The sequence below is a fragment of the Cricetulus griseus genome, chromosome 2 (genome assembly GCF_003668045.3).
Source record: "Cricetulus griseus strain 17A/GY chromosome 2, alternate assembly CriGri-PICRH-1.0, whole genome shotgun sequence".
Taxonomy (NCBI): domain Eukaryota; kingdom Metazoa; phylum Chordata; class Mammalia; order Rodentia; family Cricetidae; genus Cricetulus; species Cricetulus griseus.
Window position 1 is genome coordinate 427,614,831 of NC_048595.1, and position 25,476 is coordinate 427,640,306.

General features: G+C 49.3%; 1 protein-coding gene across 4 annotated transcripts; it reads left to right on the plus strand.

The window, feature by feature from the left end:
* Positions 1–10,452: 10,452 nt before the first annotated feature.
* On the plus strand, positions 10,453–22,209 carry Slc11a1 (solute carrier family 11 member 1). 4 transcript variants are annotated; one of them, XR_003481540.2, is made up of 17 exons: positions 10,453–10,617; positions 11,033–11,166; positions 12,035–12,157; positions 12,467–12,586; positions 14,450–14,556; positions 14,920–14,990; positions 15,309–15,376; positions 15,534–15,689; positions 16,351–16,509; positions 18,080–18,169; positions 18,269–18,388; positions 18,649–18,798; positions 19,175–19,248; positions 20,851–21,003; positions 21,131–21,339; positions 21,734–21,886; positions 22,015–22,209. XR_003481540.2 is itself a non-coding variant. In XM_027397211.2 (15 exons), exons 1-15 carry the CDS (start codon positions 10,611–10,613, stop codon positions 20,057–20,059), a joined length of 1,647 nt encoding a protein of 548 aa, XP_027253012.1. In that variant the 5' UTR covers positions 10,459–10,610; the 3' UTR covers positions 20,060–20,833. The 4 variants fall into 4 exon arrangements, 3 of the variants coding, with proteins under 3 accessions (XP_027253012.1, XP_027253014.1, XP_027253013.1); XM_027397211.2 differs by lacking the exons at positions 20,851–21,003; positions 21,131–21,339; positions 21,734–21,886; positions 22,015–22,209 and adding exons at positions 19,683–19,836; positions 19,946–20,833 and having other exon boundaries at positions 10,459–10,617; XM_027397213.2 differs by lacking the exons at positions 11,033–11,166; positions 20,851–21,003; positions 21,131–21,339; positions 21,734–21,886; positions 22,015–22,209 and adding exons at positions 19,683–19,836; positions 19,946–20,832 and having other exon boundaries at positions 10,462–10,617.
* Positions 22,210–25,476: the final 3,267 nt, after the last annotated feature.

Here is a 25,476-nt window from a genome sequence, read left to right on the forward strand (position 1 = left end):
GTTGCCCTCCTCCTTTATTAAAAAGAAATGCTTTCACAAGCAAGGTGATGGTGGTGCATGCCTTTAATCCCAGCACTCGGGAGGCAGAGACAGGTGGATCTGAATTCAAGTACAGCCTGGTCTACTGAGCTAGTTCCAGGACAGCCAGGGCTACACAGAGAAACCTGGTCTAGAAACCCACTACCCCCAAATTCACAACAAAAGGGGGATAAACCCACAGCCAATAAAATCATCTCAGTTTCTTTATCTAGAGGTCTGCACGTACACACACGCACGCACTCACGCACGCACGAACACACATACACAGAGAGAGACCCTATTACCCTAACCCTAACACAGAACCCTATTCTGAGGATAGAACCCAGGACCTTACATATACGAGGCAAGTACTTTACCACCTTAATCCTAGCCCCTATCAAGCAATTTATTTTTTTCGAGACAGGGTTTCTCTGTGGCTTTGGAGGCTATCCTGGAAATAGCTCTTGTAGACCAGGGTGGTCTCGAACTCACAGAGATCTGTCTGCTTCTGCCTCCCAAGTGCTGGGATTAAAGGCATGCACCACCAACGCCTGGCTATCAAGCATTTTTCCAATAGATTTTTTGAACAATTCCAATGGTTTAGCAAAATGAAACCATACCAGTAATACATGCTTGTTAGTTATTAATTGGATACTTAACTGTATTATTGAAAATTTTCAGATATTACTCATGAAGCTGAAGTCTCCGTAGATCCTACTACAGTTCCATTGTATTTTGAAACATTATTTCATGTGTTCAAGCTGGCTTTTCTGGGGCTGGAAAAATGGCTCAGCATGTAAAAGTGCAATCTGTCCAAGCCTGAAGACCCAACAAGTTTCATCAATGGAACCCACATGAAATCTGATGTGGCCAAGCATGATGGCACATGCCTATAATCCCAGCACTTGGAAGAAAAAGCAGGTGGACCTCTGTGAGTTCAAAGCCAGCCTGATGCCTACACGATGAGCTCCAGAGCAGTCAGGGCTGCATGGTGAGATCCTCTCTCAAAAACAAATAAACAAGGCTGGATGTGGTGTCTTGAATCTGCAATCCAACCACTTCTGTGGCAAGATTGGAGGCAGAGGGCTGGAGAAATGGCTCAGTGGCTAAGAGCACTGGCTGCTCTTCCAAAGGACCTAGGTTCAATTCCCAGCACCCACATGGCAGCTCACAACTGTAACTCCAGCTCCAGGGGATCTGGTATCCTCACACAGGCAGACATGCAAGCAAAACACCAATGCAGTAGAAATGAGAGTGACCCTGCCTCCTCAATGAGGTAAAAGATGGGACCAAATGCACTCCCCACATGGGCACCCATACACACACACACACACACACACACACACACACACACACACACACACACACACACACACACACACACACACACACACACACACACACACACACACACACACACACACACACACACACACACACACACACACACACACACACACACACACACACACACACACACACACACACACACACACACACACACACACACACACACACACACACACACACACACACACACACACACACACACACACACACACACACACACACACACACACACACACACACACACACACACACACACACACACACACACACACACACACACACACCACACACACACACACACACTTATCCATCAGTGTATTTAGCTTTGTGTTTATTTTTGCTTGTTTGTTTGCTCTATGGACAGTCCCATCATGTACTCTAGGCTAGCCTCAGCCTTTCAAGTGTTGGGATTCGAGGTGGACATCATCACCTCAGCCTATTAATGTGTTTAGAATTCACATCTAGCCGGGCATTGGTGGAACACGCCTTTAATCCCAGCACTTGGGAGGCAGAGGCAGGAAGATCTCTATGAGTTCGAGGCCAGCCTGGTCAACAGAGTGAGTTCCAGGACAACCTCCAAAGCATTACAGAGAAACCCTGTCTCAAAAACACACACACACACACATATCTAATATCCATTACAGCCTTGTTGGAACCCAGCCCCCATGAGGTCTCTAAGAGTTGTTTTCCAGCATAACCACAGGTACCTCCTGTTTTCCTGACCTCACCCCACTGGGATCAATATCCTGTTGTGAACCCTTTGACCTGGGGTTTTTGTAAGTTTGTATATAAGGCTGCTCCACAATAAAGGTGAGAGACATTCTCTCAGAAAAGGACCAGGAGTCTTGTGGTTCATCCAAATCTCCAGGCTTTCCCCCAATGCTCGGACTTAGTGGCCGAGAGCAGCCATAAGTGGAGATCCTACCGAGATCGGGAAAGAAAGGGGACCCTGAGAGATCACCCTCAGAAGGCTGGAAAGCAAGTAAGGAGTTGTGAGGGTGGGTTGCAAAAGGTACTAGAAAATAGGTGCCTCAACTCCTGAGAGAGTTGGATTGTAAAGGCACTGGAAAATAGATACCTCAACTCCTGAGAGAGTGGGATTGTAAAAGCACTGGAAAAGGGGTGCCTCAATTCCTGAGAGAGTTGGATTGGAAAGTTACTGGAAGGGGTGCCTCAACTCCTGAGAGAGTTGGATTGGAATAGAGATCACAGTCAATCACAGAGATAAAGTTTAAAGAGACAAGGTACTGGTAAGATTTAATTTTAACTTTGGATTAAGCAATAATGCTAAGAAAATTATTGAAGAAATGTGGGAAATCCACCACTGAGGAATCCCTCCTCCATGAGCTACCCACCAGCAGCCAGCTGACCCAGCAGCCCGTGCTTTTGTCCACTCAAGCCTGCTGTGGGCTCCAGTCAGCCAGCAACGATGTGGTGTGCACAGGCTGGCTGGAGAAATTGCCTCCTGAGAAAAATTGGGGCACTATACTTGGAAGAACCCTGACCTTCAACAAACGAGCTCCAAAAGAGGTTTATGTTTGGTATCATCACCAATGAGCTCACCTTCTACCTGGTGGCTGAGACAGAGGCTGACGTGAATAGGTGAGTCCAGAGCATCTGCCAGATCTGCGGCTACAGTCGAACTAAAGAGAGCACTGACACCCTGAGAAACCTTTCTTCAGTCAGTCATAATCTCTGCTCTTCTCCAGCTGAATTCAGCAGCTCCAGTCAGCCCCTGCTCAGAGCAGGGTCTGCGGCAGATAGTGAGGATGTGGACACCTTCAAGGCACCCAGCAACACCCTGTGTATGGAATTTGGAGACCTCCCAGTGGAGTCAGCCATAGCTCCCCCCACCACAGCACCACAAGACACCTCTGTGGGACAGCCTCCAGAGATCTCCAGCCTCAACAGAGACCTCCAGTCAGTGACTACAAGTATCCAACATGAGGTGAAGAAACTGCCTGCTGGTCTGCTGAATCTCTAAATCTCTGCTAAGTCGTGGGTCGATCAGACACTGCCAGCTCTGATGACAACTATGTGCCCACAAACCCAGATTCTGACATCCTCATGAGCACAATTCCCCATCACTTTGCTAGCCAAGGAAACAAGATCCAGCCACCCCCGGTCAATAGCCACATCAAGCCTGGCTGAAAAGCAAAGCCAGTATCAATGAACTCCCTTTCAAGTCACCTGTCACCAAGTCTTGGTCCACGGTCAACCACACCTTTAACTACAGCTCCTCCTAGTACTACCGTTCTATCTCCAATACAGACTCCGGAGACAGTGAGGAGAATTATGTCCCTATGCAGAACCCAGTGTCTTCATCCCCTGAACCCAGTGGCACTAACAACCCAGCTCCAAAGAATAGTCCATCCACATCATCTGTCACATCAGATGAGAAAGGAGAATATGTCCAAATAGATGAAAAGACCCAGACCCTTCAAAAGACCATACAGAAATGGACAAAGATGCGGCAGTCCTCAAGACCCTCCAAAGATGCCAAGCTATGGTAAGGATGGCCATCCCTGACACCTCCTCTCCTTTGTGACTTTTGTTCAAAAGATGTATGTATGTTCTGTATGTATGGTGTGGCCACACATGTGTGTATGAAGTGTGATTGCAAATGTGTGACTGTTAACAAAAAAATGCTATTGCGTTGTCTTTAAATTGTTAATTGCTTGGGAAGGAGCAACAGTTGTTAAAGTACAGGTTACTTGGGAGGGAAATTTCTGCTTTTATTTCCATGGAGGGTGAAGGGATGGTATGGTACCAGGCTTCCAGAGTGGTATGGTTTCATGAAGCAGTGTTCCAGGTGATCCAAATATTTGTTTTCATTTAAATTTGGTCAGTTAGAAATGGTAGTGGTCACAGTCAATCACTTTTAAAAGGAAAAAGGGGGAATATGATATAGAAATGATACTTTGTATTGAATGGATCCTCATTTGTTGATACTAGTTAGGTTTTCTAGATATATAGATATTTCCAAACCTTTCAAAGACCTACAGAAAATATGTCATTTAAATGGTTTAGTGTTTTTCTTGACAGTGAGACACAACTGCTCCTGGCACACCAACTACATCTGAGAGGAAGATGGGTATCCAAGAAACTCGTTATAGAGTTTGACTTTGACATGGCAAGACCAGCCATTTGGTCAAGAAGCTACTCTTGCCTAAACTGTTTAACTGTTGCTTTATAAACTGGACATGCAGAACCCACAGGAAAATGCCTAAAGAGTTCCTGGTTCATGGAGGAGTACAAACTGACAATGCAGGACAGTTTAGAATTCCCTGTTTAAATGAAAGAGTCTGCCAGACATTCTACAGGACACAGAGACAAACTGTCAATGCAGGTGGACAGTTTAGAATTTCCTGCTTTGCTGAGAAGTCTGCCAGACACGTTGTGGCCTGTAGGCTAAAGATGGATGCCCCAAGGTTACCAAGAAACTTTGGGTGACTGTCTAGGAAGCAAGGTGTCTCTGTCAGTTCTAGAGTTTATATATTATCCTTCTATGGTCTTTGATGGAGTTGAAGATAGATAGTTATAGTAACACACTAAGATAGAATGGTTAAAATCTTATAGTTCTTACTTGATAACTGTTTTCTTATATATAAAGAAGGGGGAGATGTTGGAACCCAGCCCCCATGGGGTCTCTAAGAATTGTTTTCAAGCATAACCACAGGTACCTCCTGTTTTCCTGACCTCACCCCACTGGGATCAATATCCTGTTGTGAACCCTTTGACCTGGGGTTTTTGTAAGTGTGTATATAAGGCTGCTCCACAATAAAGGTGAGAGACATTCTCTCAGAAAAGGACCAGGAGTCTTGTGGTTCATCCAAATCTCCAGGCTTTCCCTCAATACTCTTAGTGGCCAAGAGCAGCCACACAGCCTTCTGTTTTCCTGTCTCTCTGTATGTTGATAGGGATTCAACACAAAGCTTCATGCATGCTAAATACACACTCTAACACTGAGGTACATACACCATTTTTTTTGTTGTTCTTTGGCCCTTTTTTGTGGGGGAGGGGCATTTGTTTTAAAGACTCTTGTTTGTTTTAAAACTATTACGTAGTTTTATTATGTGTTTTTAAGAAGATTAAACTTAAGGAAATTAGTGTATGTGTGGTTTTGTTTCTAAAACAGTCTTAGGTAGCTCAAACTGGCCTGGAATTCCCTGTGTAGTCAAGGATTACTTGGAACTTCTGATGCACTTGGCACCACTTCCCAAGAGCTAAGCTTATAGGATCACCACACTTGACCTGAAGTTATACTTTGATACAGTGTCTCTCTATGTCGTCCAGACCAGTCCTTTATTTTGATGCTATATTGTATCCAATCAACTATCCCCCCCCCCACACTTTTTTTTTTTGAGACAACATTTTTCTGTTTAACAGTCCTGGCTGTCCTGAAACACACTCTGTACACCAGGCTGGCCTTGAAATCATATAGCTCTGCCTGCCTCTGTCTTCTGAGTGCTAGTGTACCATACACCACCCAGTCCTCAACTTCTCTTTTTTGATATTAGAAACATTGTTGCATTGCCCATTCCTGTGGCTGTGTCTTTTATATACATTTTTTTTCTGTTTTTGAAACAGAATCCATAACTCAGGTGGGTTTAGAGCTCACTGTAGCCAGTTGTGGTAGTGCACACCTTTAATCCCAGCACTGGGGTGGTTTAATGGCAGGGGACTCTCTATGAGTTCGAGGCCAGCCTGGTGTACATCGTGAGAATTCACTGTGTAGAGAAGCAGGCTGGCTTTGAATTTGTGACCGCTCCTGCTTCCATCTCCCGGATGCTGGGATTGCAGGTATGGACCACCACACCTGGTTTAGTCATTACTTCCTTAAAAGTCCATTCTGATTAATGGAATTATTGAATTGCTTTGAAGGCTTTTAGCATATTGCATATTGTACATCAGTATTGCTTTTGTCAAGGGCACATAGGCATTTCAGGAAGAGGAAGTGACTTGAGCAAAAGCAAATAGGAAAGTGGACACATCCAACAGCTTTCTACCTAGCCAGGCATGATGGCATGGTCCTGTAACACAGTCTACTTAAGGGACTGAGGCAGGAGGAAGACAAAGTCAAGGATTATTTGGGCTACAGAGTGAATTCTAGGTCAGCCTGAGTAATTTAGTTAGGTCTTGTCCCAAAATAAGTAAAAAAAAAAGGGGGGGGGTTATGCTGGGGACATAACTCAGTGGTAGAGCACCTAGCTAGTACCATTGAGGACCTAGTACTGGAAACCAAAAATAAACAAACACAGGCTGTTTATCCTTTTGAAGGTGCAGACTAGTCCTCTGTTGGTCTTCCTATTACTAATTCTTTGACTAAATCTCATGTTTCCTGAAAACCATCACCATGATGAAATCACCCCCTGCATAATTGGGACATCTCCATTTGAAATTGCTCTGCTGTTTAATCACCACAAACAGCCTGTAGTTTAGATATACTATATGAAAAAGCTTTGCGGACTGAATTAGTCCATCAAGACTACTATAAGAAAATGCCCTGGGGCTGGAGAGTTGGCTTAGTGGTTAAGAACACTTGTCTTTGAAAGGACCCAGGTTTGATTCCTACCACCCACATGAAGGCTCATCACTTTTTTGTTTTGATTTTTTGAGACAGGGTTTCTCTGTGTGGCTTTGGAGCTTGTCCTAAAACTCCACTCTGTAGACCAGGATGGCCTCACAGAGTCCTTGAAACCTAACAACACTCCCAAGGGTCCTGCCTCTTAATACTATCATCACCAACCCTGTCTCGAGAAAAACAAACAAACAAACAAATAAACATGAACATTTTTTAACAAGTGTTGGTGGCACATGCCTTTAATCCCAGCACTCAGGAGGCAGAGGATCTCTGTGAGTTCGAGACCAGCCTGGTCTACAAGAGCTAGTTCTAGGACAACAGGCTCCAAAGCCACAGAGAAACCCTGTCTCGAGAAAAAAAAAAAAAAAAAAAAAAAAAAAAAAAAAAAAAACATAAATACTATCATCACCTGAAGGGACCAGCTTCCCTTTTGGCAGCCATAACGGCCAAACTCGGGCTCTATGACCTTGTCTTAGTCACTAGAAAGTCAGATGCCTGCCTCGTGACAAGGAACCAATCAGAAGTTAGCTGGTGGCGCTATGCTTTACGACCCTGAGTGTGCTTTACGGACAAGCGCACAGCAATGACACACAAAGCATAGCAACCACCCTGGGAGGGCCTATGGGCCATAACAACCAATTGGCCAATCAACACAGGACAAGCCCTCCAAGCCTGGAGGCACACCAATCGTGAGCCTCTGTGTACCCCTAGACACTCCCCTTACGCTGCCCTATAAGATCTCTCGGGAGGCCCTAGGAGTTGTCTTTTGCCAGCCATCTGCCATGGCGGGTGGGTGAAAGACCTGAGCTAACATGGGGTTAGCTCGTTAAATTACAATAAAGCCTCATGCAGTTTGCATCAAGCTCTTGAATCCGCCTGGTGATTGGGGTGACCGAGGTGGTGGCCTGGGATCCTGGATACCTGAGTTTTCCGGGGGTCTAACAACCTTGGTAGTGACTTTAACACATAAATGTTGTGGGGTCATGAACATTTTGATGATAATAAAGAGCAAACCTGAGAAGCCACTATGAGCATCAGTGTTTGTGACATTTGGATTCCAACGATCTGATGTCGGCCACCACAATGATAGTCCAGACTGGTCTTAATTTCAAAACTTTGTAGCCCAGGCTCACCTTGAATTTAGGGTAATCCTCCTGTATCCTCTGCCCAAGTTCCATATGGCTGGCATGTAACACTACACCCAGCCAGCATGATATTTTGGGAGGTTATCTGTATTATCAGAATTCCATGATGCTCCAATCCCAATTACACTGCATTCCATGTCCATACTATATTGTATTTATTCATGTGGTATTTTCCACTCCTGGGATAATGTGAACAATGTTCCTAGGAACTGGTGTTCAAATGTCTGTTTACATTTCTGTTTTTTACCATAGTTGGAATACCAACATTGATCCAATGTCATAGACCTTTATCCTGGACCATAATATCCTCACTTTCTCTTATACTCATTAGCTGTGGAAGGGTGCATGGACACGTGGGTACATTAAGCCCTGTAATGTTGGTTCATATGTGGTTTCCATATCTACCACATCACAATCCCACAAGGCTCCTTCAAGTCATTTCTGCAACTACATCCACCCTCCACCTCATCTATCCCTAACCTGGAGCAACCACAAATCTGATCTTCCTTTCTAGAACGCTGCTGTCATAAAAGTACTATTTAAACGGGAAGATGGGGGCTGGGGCCATGGCTCAGTGGGTAAGAGCATTTGATCTGCCAGCATGAGGACCTGAATTCTAATCCTTAGCATCCATATAAAGTTAGGCATGGCTGCAGACAGAGAGTAAAACAATTGATATCTTTTTTTTGGGGGGGGGGTCGAGACAGGGTTTCTCTGTGGCTTTGGAGGCTGTCCTGGAATTAATTCTTGTAGACCAGGCTGGTCTCGAACTCACAGAGATCCACCTGTCTCTGCATCCTGAGTTCTGGGATTAAAGTCGTGCGCCACCACTACCAGGCAACACTTGATATCTTGTTGTGGGCTCTGTCATACACATGCATATACCACATATCCATACACCCACCATCGCCAAGGTGTTTTTTTTCTCTGTCTCTCTCTCCATCTCTCTTTCTTTCTCTCTCTCTCTGTCTCTCTTTCTCTCTCTTTCCTCCAAACACACACACACACACACACACACACACACACACACACACACCACACACACACACAGCAGATGTGACATGTACGTATAATCTCAGCACTCAGGATGCAGAGGTAAGAAGATTCTGAGTTTGAGGCCAACCTGGGCTACCTACACTCTGTCTTGAAAGATCAAAGGATTAAGCTACAAGCCAATGGCAGGGCACTTGCCTGGTGTGTGCAAGGCTCACCTGGAACTCAATATCTGTCTTAGCCTCTACGTACTGGGGTTGAAGACATGTGTTACCATGTTGAACTAATAGGTAAGCTTTTGATAATGCCTTTTTTTTTTTTTAAGCCTAAGCACATGGTTCTACCTATGCCAGCATTCTACCACTAACCTGTCCCCTACTGTGATTTCCCTTTGCATTTTTGAGACAAGGTTTCACTAATTTGTTTGAACCTCAAACTCAGCCTGCAGTCCTGGCAGACTTTGAGCTTTTCAGATTTACCCACTTTTGTTGTTGTTGTTGTTGTTGTTGTTGTTGTTGTTTTTTCAAGACAGAGTTTCTCTGTGGCTTTGGAGGCTGTCCTGGAACTAGCTCTTGTAGACCAGGCTGGTCTCGAACTCACAGAGATCCACCTGCCTCTGCCTCCTGAGTGCTGGGATTAAAGGCTTGCGCCACCAACTCGCGGCCTACCTTTTTATATGTAGTAACACTTTGTTTCCTTTACTGCCAAGCAGTGATTCACTTACCAGCTGATGGACAGCTGGGGTAATTCCAGCTTTGGGCTACTACAAATAATGTTGCTATAAACTTCGTGTGCAGGTTTTTTGTTTGGACATATGCTTAATTTCTCTGGGGCAAATGCCCAAGAATTCATTCTGTGGTATGGATGAAGCATTCACCCTTGGCAGGACTTGGGAAATATTTTCCTCTGAGATCCTCGAAGACATGCAGGACAGATGGATTCTCTGCCTCCCTCCCTCGCGTTCGGTCAACTCATGGCCCTTGATCTTCAGACTGAGATGAAAGGCCTGACTGTATGAGTATGTGTGTGTGTGTGTGTGTGTGTGTGAGAGAGAGAGAGAGAGAGAGAGAGCATTTGTGTGTGTGTGTGTGTGTGTGTGTGTGTGTGTGTGTGTGTGTGTAATGGATGGGTGGGTGACTACCATGAGATGTGACCACTAATACCCAAAAGGCAGGAAGTGACTGCAATCAGAGATAATTTTGGGGTACCTGGAACAAGACCAGAGAGAGGTATTACGGAGTACGGGGTAGCCAAGAGAGGAACAAGGGTCAAAGCTGTGGGTTACCAGCCCCTTCCGCCACCACTGGCCACTTCTGCCTTTGGTGAGTGTTTCGAAACACCGAATATGTGAAATTGTGGGCATGCACTTGGTGATGTGGAGAAGGGAGTCTGGCCAGGATGGCAAGGGTGCGGGCTCTCCCACTCTTACTCACTTGTACCAGCACCCATAGAAAGGGACAGACTGAGAAGCTGCTGGGCCTGCTGATCACACACAGACTGTATCAGACACCTGCGCTCTCATGATTCGTGAGTGGTGCTATGGGAGTGGGGGAGGGTGAATGAGGAGACCAAGTCTGGGGGAGACTTGATACAGTAAGAAAGACTTACTCTGTGGGGCTCTGGTCTGCCAGACACACTGGAGTCAGGTGCTTCTGTGGATTATAGCTTATGGGGGATACAGAGCATAGAGCCTGAGCAGCTGAGCTAGGGGCCTTGGCTTGCCCTTCCCTGGGCCCCACATCTCACAAATCCCCTGACTCAGGAGATTTGGATTGGAGAAGTTCTGTGCTCACTGGGAGGGAAGTGATTCTCGAAACCTCTGCTTGACACAGGGATGGAATGACCAGTCGAGAGGGTGGAGGTGGTGGAGGAGGCAGGTAGCTTGACTCCTAGGCTCTTGAGAGAAGCGCACACCCGCCTAGCATCCTGGGGTCCCTCACAGGTGACAAGAGCCCCCAGAGGCTGAGCAGGCCTAGTTATGGCTCCATTTCCAGCCTGCCTGGCACAGCACTTCCAAAAGCGCCTCCCCAGGAGACCTACTTGAGCGAGAAGATTCCCATCCCCAGCACAGAGCAGGTAGGCCTGCTGGAAATGTTCTGAGAGCTTTCTGGGTCTATCAGATGCTCTGAGGACTTGCAACATCTTCTTTGAGCTGAGACAGTGGTTAACTGGGTACTCTGTAGTTATTTAAAAAATGTCAAATGATTCTCAAGAGAACCCCAGCTTTCCTGAGAAGGGAAAGAGAGCCTGGAAACTATTTTAGCATGGGAGGAAGGGACCAGACAGGGAAGTGCATAGGGGTGGGTAAAGAGAAGTTTCAGGCTGATTCTAGGATGCTGCCACCCAGTCTGGCCACAATCTTTCTTCTTATAATGTATTTACTTACTTGTGTGCATTTGTGTGTGCGTGTGTAGGTGTGTCCACGCTATAGTGCATGTGGGGGTCAGAGGAGGACTTGTGGGTTCCAGACTTGGTGGCAAGAGCTTTTACCCTCTGGGTACTCAATCTGTCTCTATAGCCACAATCTAAGCAGATTCCTACGCTGACTGGCCAGACACAGAAATAGGATTGAGTGACTAAGACCTCAAGGGGTCCCCAGAGAGAAGGGCATGTGGTATGAGAAAGGCTGGGGAGGGAAGAGCTGAAACAGGGAGATTTAACTACAACACGGTCCCTCTCTTGGGACTCTGAGGTCTGTAGACAAGCCTGCAAGAGGTCACGTGCTAGCCAGCTGCAGAATGTGACCCATCCAAAAGGCAGTGCCATGGTGACTCAGCACATCCCACTGGTTCCTCAGGGCTGGGGGCAACACTGGGTGGGAGGTGGAGGACAGGGCTGGCCAACCTGGGCTGAAGATACCCGCTGAGTTCAGAGGAAGGGCTAGCCAAGGCCAGCCGAATCCACCCCCATATCTAAGATGGCCTGATTCTGCTCACTCCTCCAGGGCACGTTCAGCCTGAGGAAACTGTGGGCTTTCACAGGACCTGGCTTCCTCATGAGCATCGCTTTCCTTGACCCAGGGAACATTGAGTCGGACCTTCAAGCTGGTGCTGTGGCTGGATTTAAAGTACTCAAACTGAGCCTCTATGCTGGCTTTGTGGGGAGGGCGGTGTCTTGGTTCTCCATGGCAAGCTGCATGGATGGTTTGCCTGGGAATAGGGATTAAGTTCAAGTGGGAAGAGGGGGGTAAGGAGGTTACAGGATGGGAAGATAAGGGACTTTAGGGAGTGGGGAGTTGGGGGTAGGGGTATGTTGGTGACCCCAGGGAAGCCCCTTCAGAAAGAAGGCTGTACTATAGGGGGTGGTCTTTCCACCCCACCCATTCCCTGTCTGGGAGGCACTGCTTTGGCTGAAGGTCCCCTCTGCTCCTTCCCAGCTCCTCTGGGTGCTGCTGTGGGCCACTGTGTTAGGCTTGCTCTGCCAGCGGCTGGCTGCCCGGCTAGGCGTGGTGACAGGCAAGGACTTGGGTGAAGTCTGCCATCTCTACTACCCTAAGGTGAGCAGGGAAGAGGAAGAGGGGTCATGGATGGGAAATACCTACAGGTCTTGATCCCTGAGCAACTATTTATAGCTTCCATCACAAAATAAATAAATACATCATCAGCTCCCAGGCATCACAGGCCCAGCTGGCTAAATTCATAGCACATAAACGGAGAGCCACAGCAGCTCAGGTTTGGGTTGGGGAGCTTGGGTGGTGTTGTTATCCACTCAAGACCACCAAAATTTCATCATGAGATTTTTCAAAGGGAATTTTGTTTTATTGATTCACTTGTGTTTTGTTTCTTTCTGTTTCTTGCGCAATTGGAGATTAAACCCAGGAGCTCCTGATGCTAGGATGAACAATCTACCAGCCCCCTTTTTTCAAATTTAACCCTTTCAGCAGTCAGAAGGGCTGGAAGTTTGAGGGCAAAAAGTGTCATTAAAGCTGACAACCCCTTCCCCATACCATAGGCGCCCCAAAGCAGTCTAGAAGGTTGCAGCCGGCTTAAATAACCATGAGAACACCTGCAGCCTCACTGGTGTCACTGCCAAAAATGCCACCAGCAGCAGAGGAACCCATTTCTCTCAGTATCTATTGGAATTAGTTTGTGTCTGCTGCTAAAACAAAGTCCTTGAAGCTGGATAGTTTTTATTTATTTATTTATTTATTTAGAGGCAGAGTTTAACCGTGCAGCCCTGGCTAGCCTGGACCTCAGAAAGACCCAAGTGCCTCTGCCTCTAGAGTGCTGGGATTAAAGGTGAGCACCACCACATCTAGTAGAAGATTACACACACACACACACACACACACACACACACACACACACACACACCTTTAATCCCAGTACTCAGGAGGCAGAGGCAGGTAGCTTTCTGTGAGTTTGAGGCCAGACTGGTCTACATAGTGAATTCCAGGACAGTCAGGGTTACTTAAAGATACCCTGTCTTAGCCAGGCGTTGGTGACACATGCCTTTAATCCCAGCACTCGGGAGGCAGAGGCAGAGGCAGGTGGATCTCTGTGAGTTCAAGGCCAGCCTGGTCTCCAGAGCCAGTGCCAAGATAGGCTCCAAAGCCACAGAGAAACCCTGTCTCGAAAAACCAAAAAAAAAAAAAAAAAAAGATACCCTGTCTTCTTCCCTAGCCCACCCAAAACCACCCAAAAGAAGAAAGAAAACAAAGAAAAGATTAGGCTGGGTGTAACACAATGATGGAGTAAATGCCTAGCATGTACAAGGCCTGAGTTGACTCTGCAGCACAGCAAAACAAAAACAAACAAACAGAAAAGACAAAAGTCTGATTAGCTCACATCTCTACATGTTCAAGGTGCCAGTTTCTGCTTGGCTTTATTTGGCGGGTGGGTACATGGGACTGGACCTAGGATCCGCATCAGTGCAGGCAAGCACTACCACACTGAGCTGTGTCCTCGGCCATTTCTTTGAGAACAGGGTCTTTTTAAGCTGCCTCAGGCTCTCCTTGAACGTACTCTTCCTCCTGCTGTAGCTTCTGGGTTGTCAGCCCTGTGTCCCCAGGTCCGTCTGCTGCTCTAAAGGGTTCCACCACATCTCAACATGAGACCAAGCTTCCAGCACACAAACCTTCCTGAGACACAGAGATGCCATAGCAAACTCCTTTGTTTACCGAGACAGGGCTTCTCTGTGTAGTCCTGAAACTCACTCTGTAGACCAGATTCACAACAATCTACCTGCCTCTGCCCCCTGAGTTCTGGGATTAAAGGCGTGCGCCACCACTGCCCAGCTGTCTTAGAAAACCAGCTGGCTGTCAGTCCCACAGCTCAGTGCAGAGCACCGAAAAGTGAGTGAAGAGTAAAACGCCAAACATCTTGCCTGCTTTTAAGGAAGCAACATCTCCTCCCCATAGGTGCCCCGAACCGTCCTCTGGCTGACCATCGAGCTAGCCATTGTGGGCTCAGACATGCAGGAAGTCATCGGCACGGCGATCTCCTTCAATCTGCTCTCTGCCGGACGGTATCATGCTAGGGAACCCCCTCAGACCAAGGCTGGAGGGAGCCACTGTTGCCTCCTGGCCGACAGCCTCCCTGTGTCTTCTTTATCACCCCATTCCTTACACGTAGGGCTGATCTCAGCATGTAAGGTGACACATGTAAAGTCACACACATGTGAGCCGCATCACAGGCCAGGGCTCCCCACCACACCTGATCCCCCTACCTGGTTTTGCCCTTCCTGGATGTCTACCCATCATGTTCAGCACACCCCCCACACACTCTGCTCAGCCTAGCTGTCCAGGCCACTTGGGTTCCTGACTCTCCACTGAGGGTTGGAACTGCAGATCTGGGCCATGCTGGGCTGACCTGACCTATGTGGTTTCAGCATCCCCCTGTGGGGTGGCATCCTGATCACCATCGTGGACACATTCTTCTTCCTCTTCCTGGATAATTATGGTGAGAGAAAGTCCCTCTTCTTAGGGGATGAGAGTGGATAGGGCTGCCCCCACGGAGCCTTGGCTCCTCCCGGGGCTGTGGGTCCCCCCCTTACTCCAGCTGTGTGCCTTGAGCAAGGGCTTCTGGTTTCATTTTCTGTAACATGGGGAAAGAACAGCCCAGACGTCATAGGGCTGTGGGGAAGTTTCAATGAGGAAAATATATGTTAAGCTCTTGGCCCAGTGCCTGGGACAAAGTGCTCAAAACGGTCACTCAAGTGTTTATGTGACAGGGGTTTGGAGTTTGTTTTTTATACTCCTTTGCCTGCTGTGCCCCTAGGATTGCGCAAGCTGGAAGCTTTCTTTGGACTTCTTATTACTATTATGGCTTTGACCTTCGGTTATGAGGTGGGAATCAGAGTTATAGCCTTTCCTCAAGATCACTCCCTTCCCTTCCTTCTGGGTAGCCTGGGGGTCTAGGGAAACAGCCCTTAGCTGTTGCCGCCTGTGGGATGGGGTGGAAGGGAGGGTGGTTTCAGGGGGCTGACCAAGTTCCTTTTCACAGTATGTGGTAGCGCGTCCGTCCCAGGGAGCGCTTCTTCGGGGCCTGTTCCTGCCCTCCTGCCCGGGCTGCGGTCAGCCCGAGCTGCTGCAGGCGGTGGGCATTGTCGGCGCTATCATCATGCCTCATAACATCTATCTGCACTCAGCCTTGGTCAAGGTGAGTGGAGGGGAGAGAGGGACGAGGAGCCGGTTTCTGAGCCTGGACTCCTGCCTCTTGAGAGTCTTAGACAAGGATGGAGTCATTCTCTGCTGCCCAGTCCACCTGTAATAAAGGGTCTGAGGTGTGCTGGGAGCCGGGGAAGGTGTATAAATCAGTCAAGGCCTTGCCCCACCCCGGAAATACTTGCATCTTAGTGTGGGGGATACAGTCAAGGACAAAGTGAACAAAGGGAGGGATCGTGGGTGGTGAAAGGTGCTCACAAAGAAACAAACTAAAAGTCTGGTAGATAGACTGCAGGATGGAAGATGGCATTGTGAACAGGGAGAGCAGCAAATGCAAAGGTCCTGAGGCAGAAATGAACCAGACACGTTCAAAGATGAAGCATATCGGATGAAGGGGGTGGGGCCACATCAAGACTGAGAGGGACCTCAAAGGTCAGGTCTTCCTTCATTCACATAACCTGTCACTGCAGACCAGACCTCTGGCAAAGGCAAAGATATAGGAAGGGAACAGTTGACTAGGACCTGAACCAGACTGCTACCCAGGGGACTTTCAAGGCTTTGTGACTCAGAGGGAACACAGGTATAAATGTGGGGGTAGAGGACATCAGGGGCCTCTCAGAGACTTTGGTCCTTCCCTCCACCTCTGACCTTATTAGTCTAGAGAGGTAGACAGAACCCGCCGGGTGGACATTCGAGAAGCCAACATGTACTTCCTGATTGAAGCCACCATTGCTCTATCGGTGTCCTTCATCATCAACCTCTTTGTCATGGCTGTTTTTGGTCAGGCCTTCTACCAGCAAACCAATGAGGAAGCGGTGAGCCAAACTGTTCCTATGTACCAGCTGTGTTTGTGTGTCTGGATCTCGTCTGCCCTTTAGCTTTGCCAGGGGTTACAAGTCACATGGTCACATCTCCCCGAGTCTCTGCTGGATCCTGGGTTCTAGGGTCCTCTCTCCTCATCATCTCAAATCCCAGAAGACAGGTGTCAATCACTTTGCCCCAATGGCTGAGCTGTTGCTTTGGTACCAGGCACCACCTGAGAGCCACAGGGTAAAATGAGCCAGGAGTCCTGCACCTTGCTCTTGTATGTATCATACCCAGGGACAATATGAAGAGACAGGACGCCGGCCAGCCCACCAGTGGGTGCTCAGGGAAGTTCAGAGTTGGAACAGTGCAGGGAGGCAGCCGCAGGTGGAGATGCCCAATGGCTGGGACTAGTGAGAGTGGGGTCCCCAAAAGGACCTTGACTGCTGTGTTCCCTCTGGAAGCAGGAGCTGACCAGCTCCTCCTGGCTCTCTGGGATCTAGACTTGGGTCTGTCCCCCTCTACAAGTAGTCCTCCATCATGGGACTGTCACAATCCTAGTCAGTGCTACACACTTGCTAAAGGTTGAGCCCTGTGTGTGTGTGGGGGGGGGGCAATCAGGGCAGGAAGCAGCTGGGATTCCCTAGTCACTGCCCTTGGAAGGCCTTGCTGTATGTCCTGAGTGTGTGAGGGTGCACCACGTGGCCCCTGTGGCACCCTACTACCCAGCATGAGGGGACAGGACTCTAAGGGGGACTTCAAAGCTTATTTTCTTGCTTTGTTGTTTTGGGTTTCCTTTGGTTGGTTTTGGTTTTTGAGACAGGATTTCTCTGTGTGTCGCCCTGGCTGTCCTGGAACTCTGTAGACCAGGCTGGTCTTGAACTTACAGAGATCCACCTGCCTCTTTAATCCAGAATGCTGGGGTTGAAGGTGTGCCTATTTTCAAGTTCAAGCCATGGCAGGGCTCTTTGAGAAAGAGGGGGCTGTGGGAATGTAGTGGCAGTGCCAGCTCTCACTGACCCCAGAGACTAGAAGCCCAGTTTCCATATGAAACTGCATTTTAAATACTAACAACAAATTCATAAGAGAAATAAAAACAAGCTGGGCTTGGTGGCCCACGCCTTTAAATCCAGCACTCTGAAGGCAGAGGCAAACAGATGTCTGTGAATTCAAAGCCAGCCTGGTCTACACAGGGAGTTTCAAGCGCACACCTTTAATCCCAGAACTCCAGAGGCAGCGGCATGTGGATCTCTTGTGAGTTACAGGCCAGCCTGGTCTCCAGAGAGCATGCCAGGATAGGCTCCAAAGCTACACAGAGAAACCCTGTCTCTGAAAAAAAGAAAGAAAGAAGGAAGGAAGGAAGGAAGGAAGGTAGGTAGGAAGGAAGGAAAGAAAGAAAAAAGAAAGGAAGGAAGGAATGAAGGAAGAAAAAAGGAAAGGGGAAACCATTATTAGCAAAGTATGTCTAGTCAGATTTAGACTGCAGGGCCTCAGGTTTTAAGTTGATCAGGGTCTGGGTCCTGATTTTCCAAAAGTAAGTTTGTGTTTTCCCACCTCCCTCCTACTGATTCCTGCCTGCAGTTCAGCATCTGTGCCAACAGCAGCCTCCACAACTATGCTAAGATCTTCCCTAGGGACAATCACACAGTGTCAGTGGATATTTACCAAGGAGTAAGTGACTGCCACTCAGGCCAGATGTCTGGTCACGCCTTGTTGGGGGTGGAGCTCTAGCGGGCGGGGCCTCTGCCTGACCCCACCTTCTCCCTCTAGGGTGTGATCCTAGGCTGTCTCTTTGGCCCTGCTGCCCTCTATATCTGGGCCGTGGGTCTCCTGGCAGCCGGGCAGAGTTCTACTATGACCGGCACCTATGCAGGACAGTTCGTCATGGAGGTAAGCGTTGAGGGCCCGCTGGCCAAGGACAGCAGACACTGCTGGAGGCTTGGACGCTGGGTCTTTCTGAGTTGCAGAGGGGCGAGATGACAGACAGAATCCCCAAAGTTGTTCTGTATTCAGCAACCAGTTATGGGAATCCTCCCTTTCCCTACCAACAAGGGTCAGAGCTGCCCCCATTTCCAAGATGGACAAATGTAGGGGTGAGGTGAGGAGGGAGTCTGAGAAAACAGAGCCACACAGGGCTTGGTGTCACTCAGGGCTTCCTGAGGCTGCGGTGGTCGCGCTTCGCACGTGTCCTCCTCACTCGCTCTTGCGCCATCCTGCCCACTGTGCTTGTGGCCGTCTTCCGTGACCTGAGGGACCTATCCGGCCTCAACGATTTACTCAATGTTCTGCAGAGTCTGCTGGTGAGATCACGGTCTAATAAGGAGCACAGTAACCCCCACCCCCACCCCAAAGAGCTCTCTAGGTTCGGCCCTAAACCCTCACAGGATTCCACAGCCACCCTAAGGAGCAAGAGTCCCACTGTTCCCATTCCACAGACGGGAAAGCTGACACATGAAGTTAATTGACTGGAGGCTGGGCTGACACTCAAAGTTCAACAGCCCGAGGCCAGAGCCCTCCATACTTTCTCCTGCTTTAAAAGGGACACAGATGAGAATACTGCCCAGAGCTCTTAGGGTACTTCCCCAGAGGCTTCCAGCCAGAGGAGAGGCAGAGCTCCCTGCTCCCACTCCCTGGCATACCAAGGCAGGATCCCTCAGCTCCCACTATTCTCCACAGCTGCCCTTTGCTGTGCTGCCCATCTTGACTTTCACCAGCATGCCAGCCGTCATGCAGGAGTTTGCCAATGGCCTGTGAGTACTCCCCCCCCCCAACCCAGATCCCAGAGCTGCCTTCTGCACTCACAAACGTGCAGAGGCAGGAACAACAGCTATCTCCACTATTCCATGAAATCACGGCCCAGAGACCTTAAAGGACTTACCCAGTGTGTAACAGCTACTAACTATGGGAACCAGGACTTGGTGGGGACTCTTTCTAGAACCTGAGTCAACCTTTACCACAAGTTTTGCTGTCTTGCCAAGTCCTGCCAGTGTGGAGCCTGAAGGGCCTCCAGGTAGCCAATGGGGTCTGTCTGCTCTAGACCACACAGGCCACAGAAGGAGGGTATCTTGCTTCCCTGTCCCCTGATCTGGGCTAGCTGGAGGCCCTGGGGGTAGGGGAGGGTGGGGAGATGAGCCAGGCGGTCCAGCTGCAGCCAGACAGCCCTCAGGATCCTTTCATCCTGCAGGTTGAGCAAAGTCATCACTTCCTGCATCATGGCACTGGTCTGTGCCATCAACCTCTACTTTGTGGTCAGCTACCTGCCCAGCCTCCCGCACCCCGCCTACTTTGGCCTTGTAGCTGTTCTGGCTGTGGGCTACTTGGGCCTTACTGTCTATCTGGTACTGGGGGCAGCCAAGGGATAAGGGAGGGCAGGAGGGCAGGAGAAGGAGGTATACATGGGGGCTTCGCAGAGCGATGGCCTCTCCCTCATTCACGGTCCTTTCCCAGGCCTGGACCTGTAGCATTGCCCATGGAGCTACCTTTCTCACTCACAGCTCCCACCAGCACTTCCTGTATGGGCTCCCTAAGGAGGAGCAGGAAGATGGGGAGAGCTCTGGGTGAGAGAGAAGCACACTGGTCCACGCGATCCAGCAAGCAAGATCCAGCAAGCAAGGCAACAGAGGTCCACCACCCAGCTTACTGGATTACAGGCTTACAGTTTAGACAAACGCTTTACCTCTGAGTAAGGCGTCCTCTTGTGTGCTAGGGACCACACCCATCTAACCAACAATTTGAGACTTAAAAACAGTGCCTGGGGCTAGAGAGATGGCTCAACTGTTAAAGAACACTGGCTGCTCTTTCCAGCACCAACATGGTGGCTCTCAAGTGGCTATAACTCCAGTTCCAGGGCATCCAATGCCCTCTTCTGGCCTCCTAGTCTGGTGCTGCTTGCACAAGGTGCACAGACAAACATGAGGCAACACACCCAGATACATGAGAATTACTTAAAAACCAAAACAGTGGGCTGGAGATATGGTTCAGTGGTTAAGGGTACTTACTACTTCCAGAGGACCCGGGTTCAATTCCCAGCATCCACATGGCAGCTCACAACTGTCTCTAACTCCAGGATTCACCACCCTCACACAGACAACATGCAGGCAAAACACCAATGCACACATAAGAAAAAATAAAGAAATTATTTTTAAAAACACAAAATAGTGTCTGGTGCTTGGTACCTAAAAAATATCCACAAACTATTCCGTGCAATCTTGTCATCCTCCTAGACTGGGGTAGTGGGATTTCTGTAGCACCTCATACCAAAAAAACTTCACGACTCTATTGTCTCTATTGTCTCACTTGGAAGGTGGAGGCAGGTGGCTTAAGGGGTTCTAGGTCATCTTCTTGCTTTATAGTCCAAGGTCAACCTGGGGTACATGACAGCCTGTCTCAAGAAGAGAGAAGAGGAGGAGAGGAGAAGCAGCAGCAACCTGACAAACTTTGGCGGGGGCGGGAGTGTGACTGGAAGAAACCAAAAACAAACCAAAAAAAAGTCCGACGACTGAACGGTAGCTCCCCTCTGTTGTAAACGTCAAATCCCGCACCCCTCAAATGTCTGATTATCTCCTACTCTCTGTTGTTCCTGCAACCCATTTCCCAGGCAGTAAAACCTAGAAACGGTCCCTTCTCTTTCAGGAACCAGGCCATAAAGAACCCATAAGTCTGTGCCTTCAAGGGCCAGTTCATTTGCCATCTCCCCAAGGGACAGGGCTGACCCGACTCCCACGCTGCTCTATTAGGGTTCCCTGCACGCGTCTCTCAGCTCCCCCTAGGGGCAGGGACTCTCCCAAGCGCCCACACTCCAGCCTAAGCCCTGCCGACCTTCAGGAGCAAGCGGAACTCAGGTGAGCAGGCGAGTGCTCTCCGAGGGCTGCGAAAGCCACTTCCGCGCAGAGGTTGGGAGTCCCAGCGTGGGCAGGGAACCCCTCCTCCGCAGCAAGCGGCCCGGCACCCTTCGCCCTGTGCAGAGCTAGCACTTTGCAGACGCTCCCTAGACAGTTTCTAGGCTCCCCTAAGTCCCTTCTCCAGACTCCTCCGGTTCCTCGTACCCTAACCTAGAACAGCCCAGAGCAGCACCGAGGGAAGGGTGTCCACCGACCCTTTCCCCAGGGTTGAGCCTGTGAGAGGTTCACTGTCGTAAAGCAGCTCCCATTACCCGGAACCCAGCTGGGTAGGCTGCCGACTGAACGATCAGATTGGGGCGCTTGTTTATGAAAAGAATTTCCTCTTTCTTAAAAGGGCAACAACAAGAGTGGGGCCCGGAAGGAGCGGCGAAGGGACAGGTCTGGCGCAACCCGGACAGCTGCCGGAGAGGGTGCCTGGGCAAGAGTACCCTCCCCAAGCTTTGGTGCTTGCCCTTGGAGAAGATGGGACCCGAGATAGCGAAGAGGGGTAGGAGGCTACTGAAGAACACTTCTCCCAGATTCCCCTTCGGTTTCTCCTAAGTGTCCCCCAACTTGCTGCACATTGTGGTATTGTAATTAATTGGGTGGTTTTTTGGTTTTTGTTTTTTTCTGTAGGAGCTAGAAGTGGAAAAGAGGTAAAGTCCCCAACTAAAAAGGATGTCAGCTAAGCCAGGCATTGGTGGCGCACGCCTTTAATCCCAGGACTCGGGAGGCAGAGGCAGGCGGATCTCTGAGTTCGAGGCCAGCCTGGTCTCCAGAACGAGTGCCAGGATAGGCTCCAAAGCTACACAGAGAAACCCTGTCTCAAAAAACCAAATAAATAAATAAATAAATAAAGGATGTCAGTTGTCAAGGAGCTCTCTCGGGAAGGGATGGGGGTGGGGCTAAATAAACAAAAACAGTGACAGGATAAGGCCAGACACCAGACCCAGTGAGTTCAGGGAGAGGGCCACTGAGCACAGGATTGGGCTGTGAGTGTGCTCAGAGTACAGCGTTCTCAGACGCTGTGGAATGGAGCTGGGGGACCCAGGAGGGTGGGAAGGCTGAGCGTATGGAGAATTAAGTGTAGGATTTGAATGGGCGCTGAGAAGGTGAATGGCTTAGATGACTGCTCTTCCCAGCACCCCTGGCCGGGAATGGCATATGGGAGCTCACAACAGCCTGCAACCCCAGCTCCAGGGGATGCGGCTAACCTCCAGACTTATCCGGACCCTTGCAGCACCCACTAACACATATGCATTGTGGCACACACCTTAATATGACCACTCTGGAGGCAGAAGCAGGCGGTTTCTACACATTCGAGGCAAGCAAGCTTGGTCTAAGTAGCAAGTTGCAGGCCAGCAAAAGCGACATAGTGAGACTCTATCTCAAAATAATTAATAATTATAATAATGAAAATAAGTCTTGGGGCCTGTGAGATGGCTCCGTAGTTAAAGGTACCAACCACCATTCCTGAGGACCAGAGTTGAGTCCGTGGGCCCCACGCGTTTGGATTCCCTGACTCCACACATGCATTGTGGCAATCCGTGCTCACACAAAGAAATTAAATATAGTGATGTTTAAGACACCTTTCCTTGATTTATTTATTTATTTATTGTTTTGTTTTTCGAGGCAGGGTTTCTCTTTGTAGCTTTGGCTGTCCTGAACTCATTCTGGAGACCAGGCTGGCCTCAAACTCACAGAGATCCACTTGCCTCTGCCTCTGCCTCCCAAGTGCTGGGATTAAAGGCATGCACCACCACCGGGCTGATTTTTTAAAAATCTTTTTAAAAAGATAAGGAGAGTCAATTTAGGGGCTGCCGAGGCCCAGGGTCAGAGATGAGGTCAGCTGTTTCCAGCCTGAGGCCACTAGTTAGTGTAACCCCCAAAGTCTGATTGAATAAAGGAAGGAGGCCCACCTTAGAGTCTTTCTAGAAGCACTGTAGGCCCTGGGGTGAGGCTGCCACCTGCCCCATTCTGCAAGTGGGAGCAAATGGAAACCCGAGGTGCTGGATGGAGGGACCCTTAGTTGTCCTACAGGATCGTGCCGAGTCCTCTTTGTCTCCCCTTCTCCCCACCCCCGCAGCAGCCCACCCTACTGTTCTTCCTGGGGATGCAACCATTAAATTAACAATCCTAATAGCTGCTGGGGGGAAGAGTAAACAGCAGAGATGGAGCAATGCTCCCCTTCGAGGAAACAAAAAAACCGCTTCCAGACTGAGCAGGGAGAGAGAGCTACAGGGCTTCCTGCAGAAGGTGAATCCATCTGGACTGGCTCTCTTTTGTTAGGGGGCTCCTGAGGACTGATGTGAGCTTAGATGGCGGGTTTGTGAGTGTTCAGGGTTAGGGTTAGGGAACGACAGGAATGGAAGGCAGCCAGCTGCCCGGCTCAGTCGCCGGACAAGGGCTCATTCAACCTCGCTCAGGTCACACATTTCCTTTTGGGGACAGTGTGGGCCTGGCTGAGAGCTAAGGCACCCCCCGTCGGGCCTGGCCGAGAAGAGGGGCTCTGAAGAGAGGCCGGAGAGCCTGGGTTTGTGCCTTCAGTTTTCCAAGCTGTTTCCTTTTCTGCCAAAAATACAAGAAGGCTGTATCGTTCTGGGAGTCAACGAGACCCGGAGTGCAATTTAGGGCGGGCGACCCAGGGCGTCAACACACGGGAGATGAATTCCTTGGGGTGTAAGGAGGTGGCCAAGGGGCGCCCCAAGAGCAGAAGTAGGGGGTCAAGGATCAGCACCCCACATTTCCTGCAGGTCCGGGGTACTGAGCTGGCTGGCGAGCGCACCGCCAGGCCGGCCCCCAGCAGGCAATCGGGTGGGATGCCACAGGGCGCGCCCGCCCCGCCCCCGTGCCTGGGGAGGAAGTAGCCAGGCGTGCGAGTCAAGACTTGGCGTTCGGTTTTTTGTTTTTTGGTTTTTTTAATTACGACGAATGAAAGGAACTTCGTAAAACAGGGAGAATAGAAATAAATAAACGAACCGCAGCCCTAGAGGGGCGCAACTGGGGGCTTCCACGCAGATCCGGTGACGCCTGTGTTTAAAATCTGAATAGTTGCAGTCTCAGGCGCCCAGGGGCGGCGTCCCCTAGGCACTTGGGAACACAGCCAGCCCTGGAACTGGCCCCTCTAATAATCACAGATAGGGGCGGCGGGGTGGAGGTGGGGGCTTCTAAACAAGGTGGTATTTCTTCTAATTCGATGGGATTTGACTCTGCCAAGGACAAGGAGGCACGTTCCAAGCCGAGGGGACAGCACGTACGAGAAATAAGGCCCTGAGCGGCGGAGGCTCGGCTTCTGCTGGGAGAAACGCTGAATGGCTTGGCAGGGGAAGAGGGCTAGATTTGCTATGGACAATCGGTGAAGGTAGGCGCAGAAGTAGAATTTCTCACATCCTGGGATGCCCTAGTAACCGCGGTGAGTGCTGAGTTACTGTTGGATCAGGAACATAATTTTGGACTGGAGAGATGTACTGCTCTGGCAGACTACCCGAGTGAGTTGGGTTGCCAACACCCATATAGGACGGCTAACAACCGCTTCTAATTCCAGTTCCAGGGGATCTGACGCCCTCTTCTGGCCTCCGTAGGCTCTGGCATACATACACATACACAGGGGAAAAAAAACTCAAATTCCATAATTTGTTGAGCTTGCATAATCGGAACTAGCAAAGAGTGACTTTTTTTTTCTCACCGTATCAACATTAGATAAAAGACCCATTGTAGGGGCGGGTATGATTCCGCCATCTCCTGGTGGAAGGAGAGACCTTCCGATCGCCAGTTGTGGCACGCGCTTCCCTCCCATACACAAACGAGTATAATTTTAAATTTTTTTTTAGGGACTGGAAAGATGGCTCAGTGGCTCTTGTTACTCTTGAAAGGATCCGGTTTCCGTTCCTAGGACCCACTTAGTGGCTCACAACCATCTGTTAGCCCCAGTTCTAGGCAAAATTGACGCCCCCTTCTGGGGACTGATCTGCACTGCACATACGTATTTGTAGGCCATACATATAAAACAATATTTTAAAAATTAAAAAAAAAAATAAGCACCCATTTTACTAAACAAGTTAGCATCATCCCATTTTCCAGAGGAGCAAACGGAGGTAG

Coding starts and splice junctions, on each gene's coding strand:
- Slc11a1 (XM_027397211.2), top strand. Junction 18,170..18,268: donor CAGTGGATATTTACCAAGGA/GTAAGTGACTGC, acceptor TTCTCCCTCTAG/GGTGTGATCCTAGGCTGTCT. Junction 18,389..18,648: donor CAGGACAGTTCGTCATGGAG/GTAAGCGTTGAG, acceptor GGTGTCACTCAG/GGCTTCCTGAGGCTGCGGTG.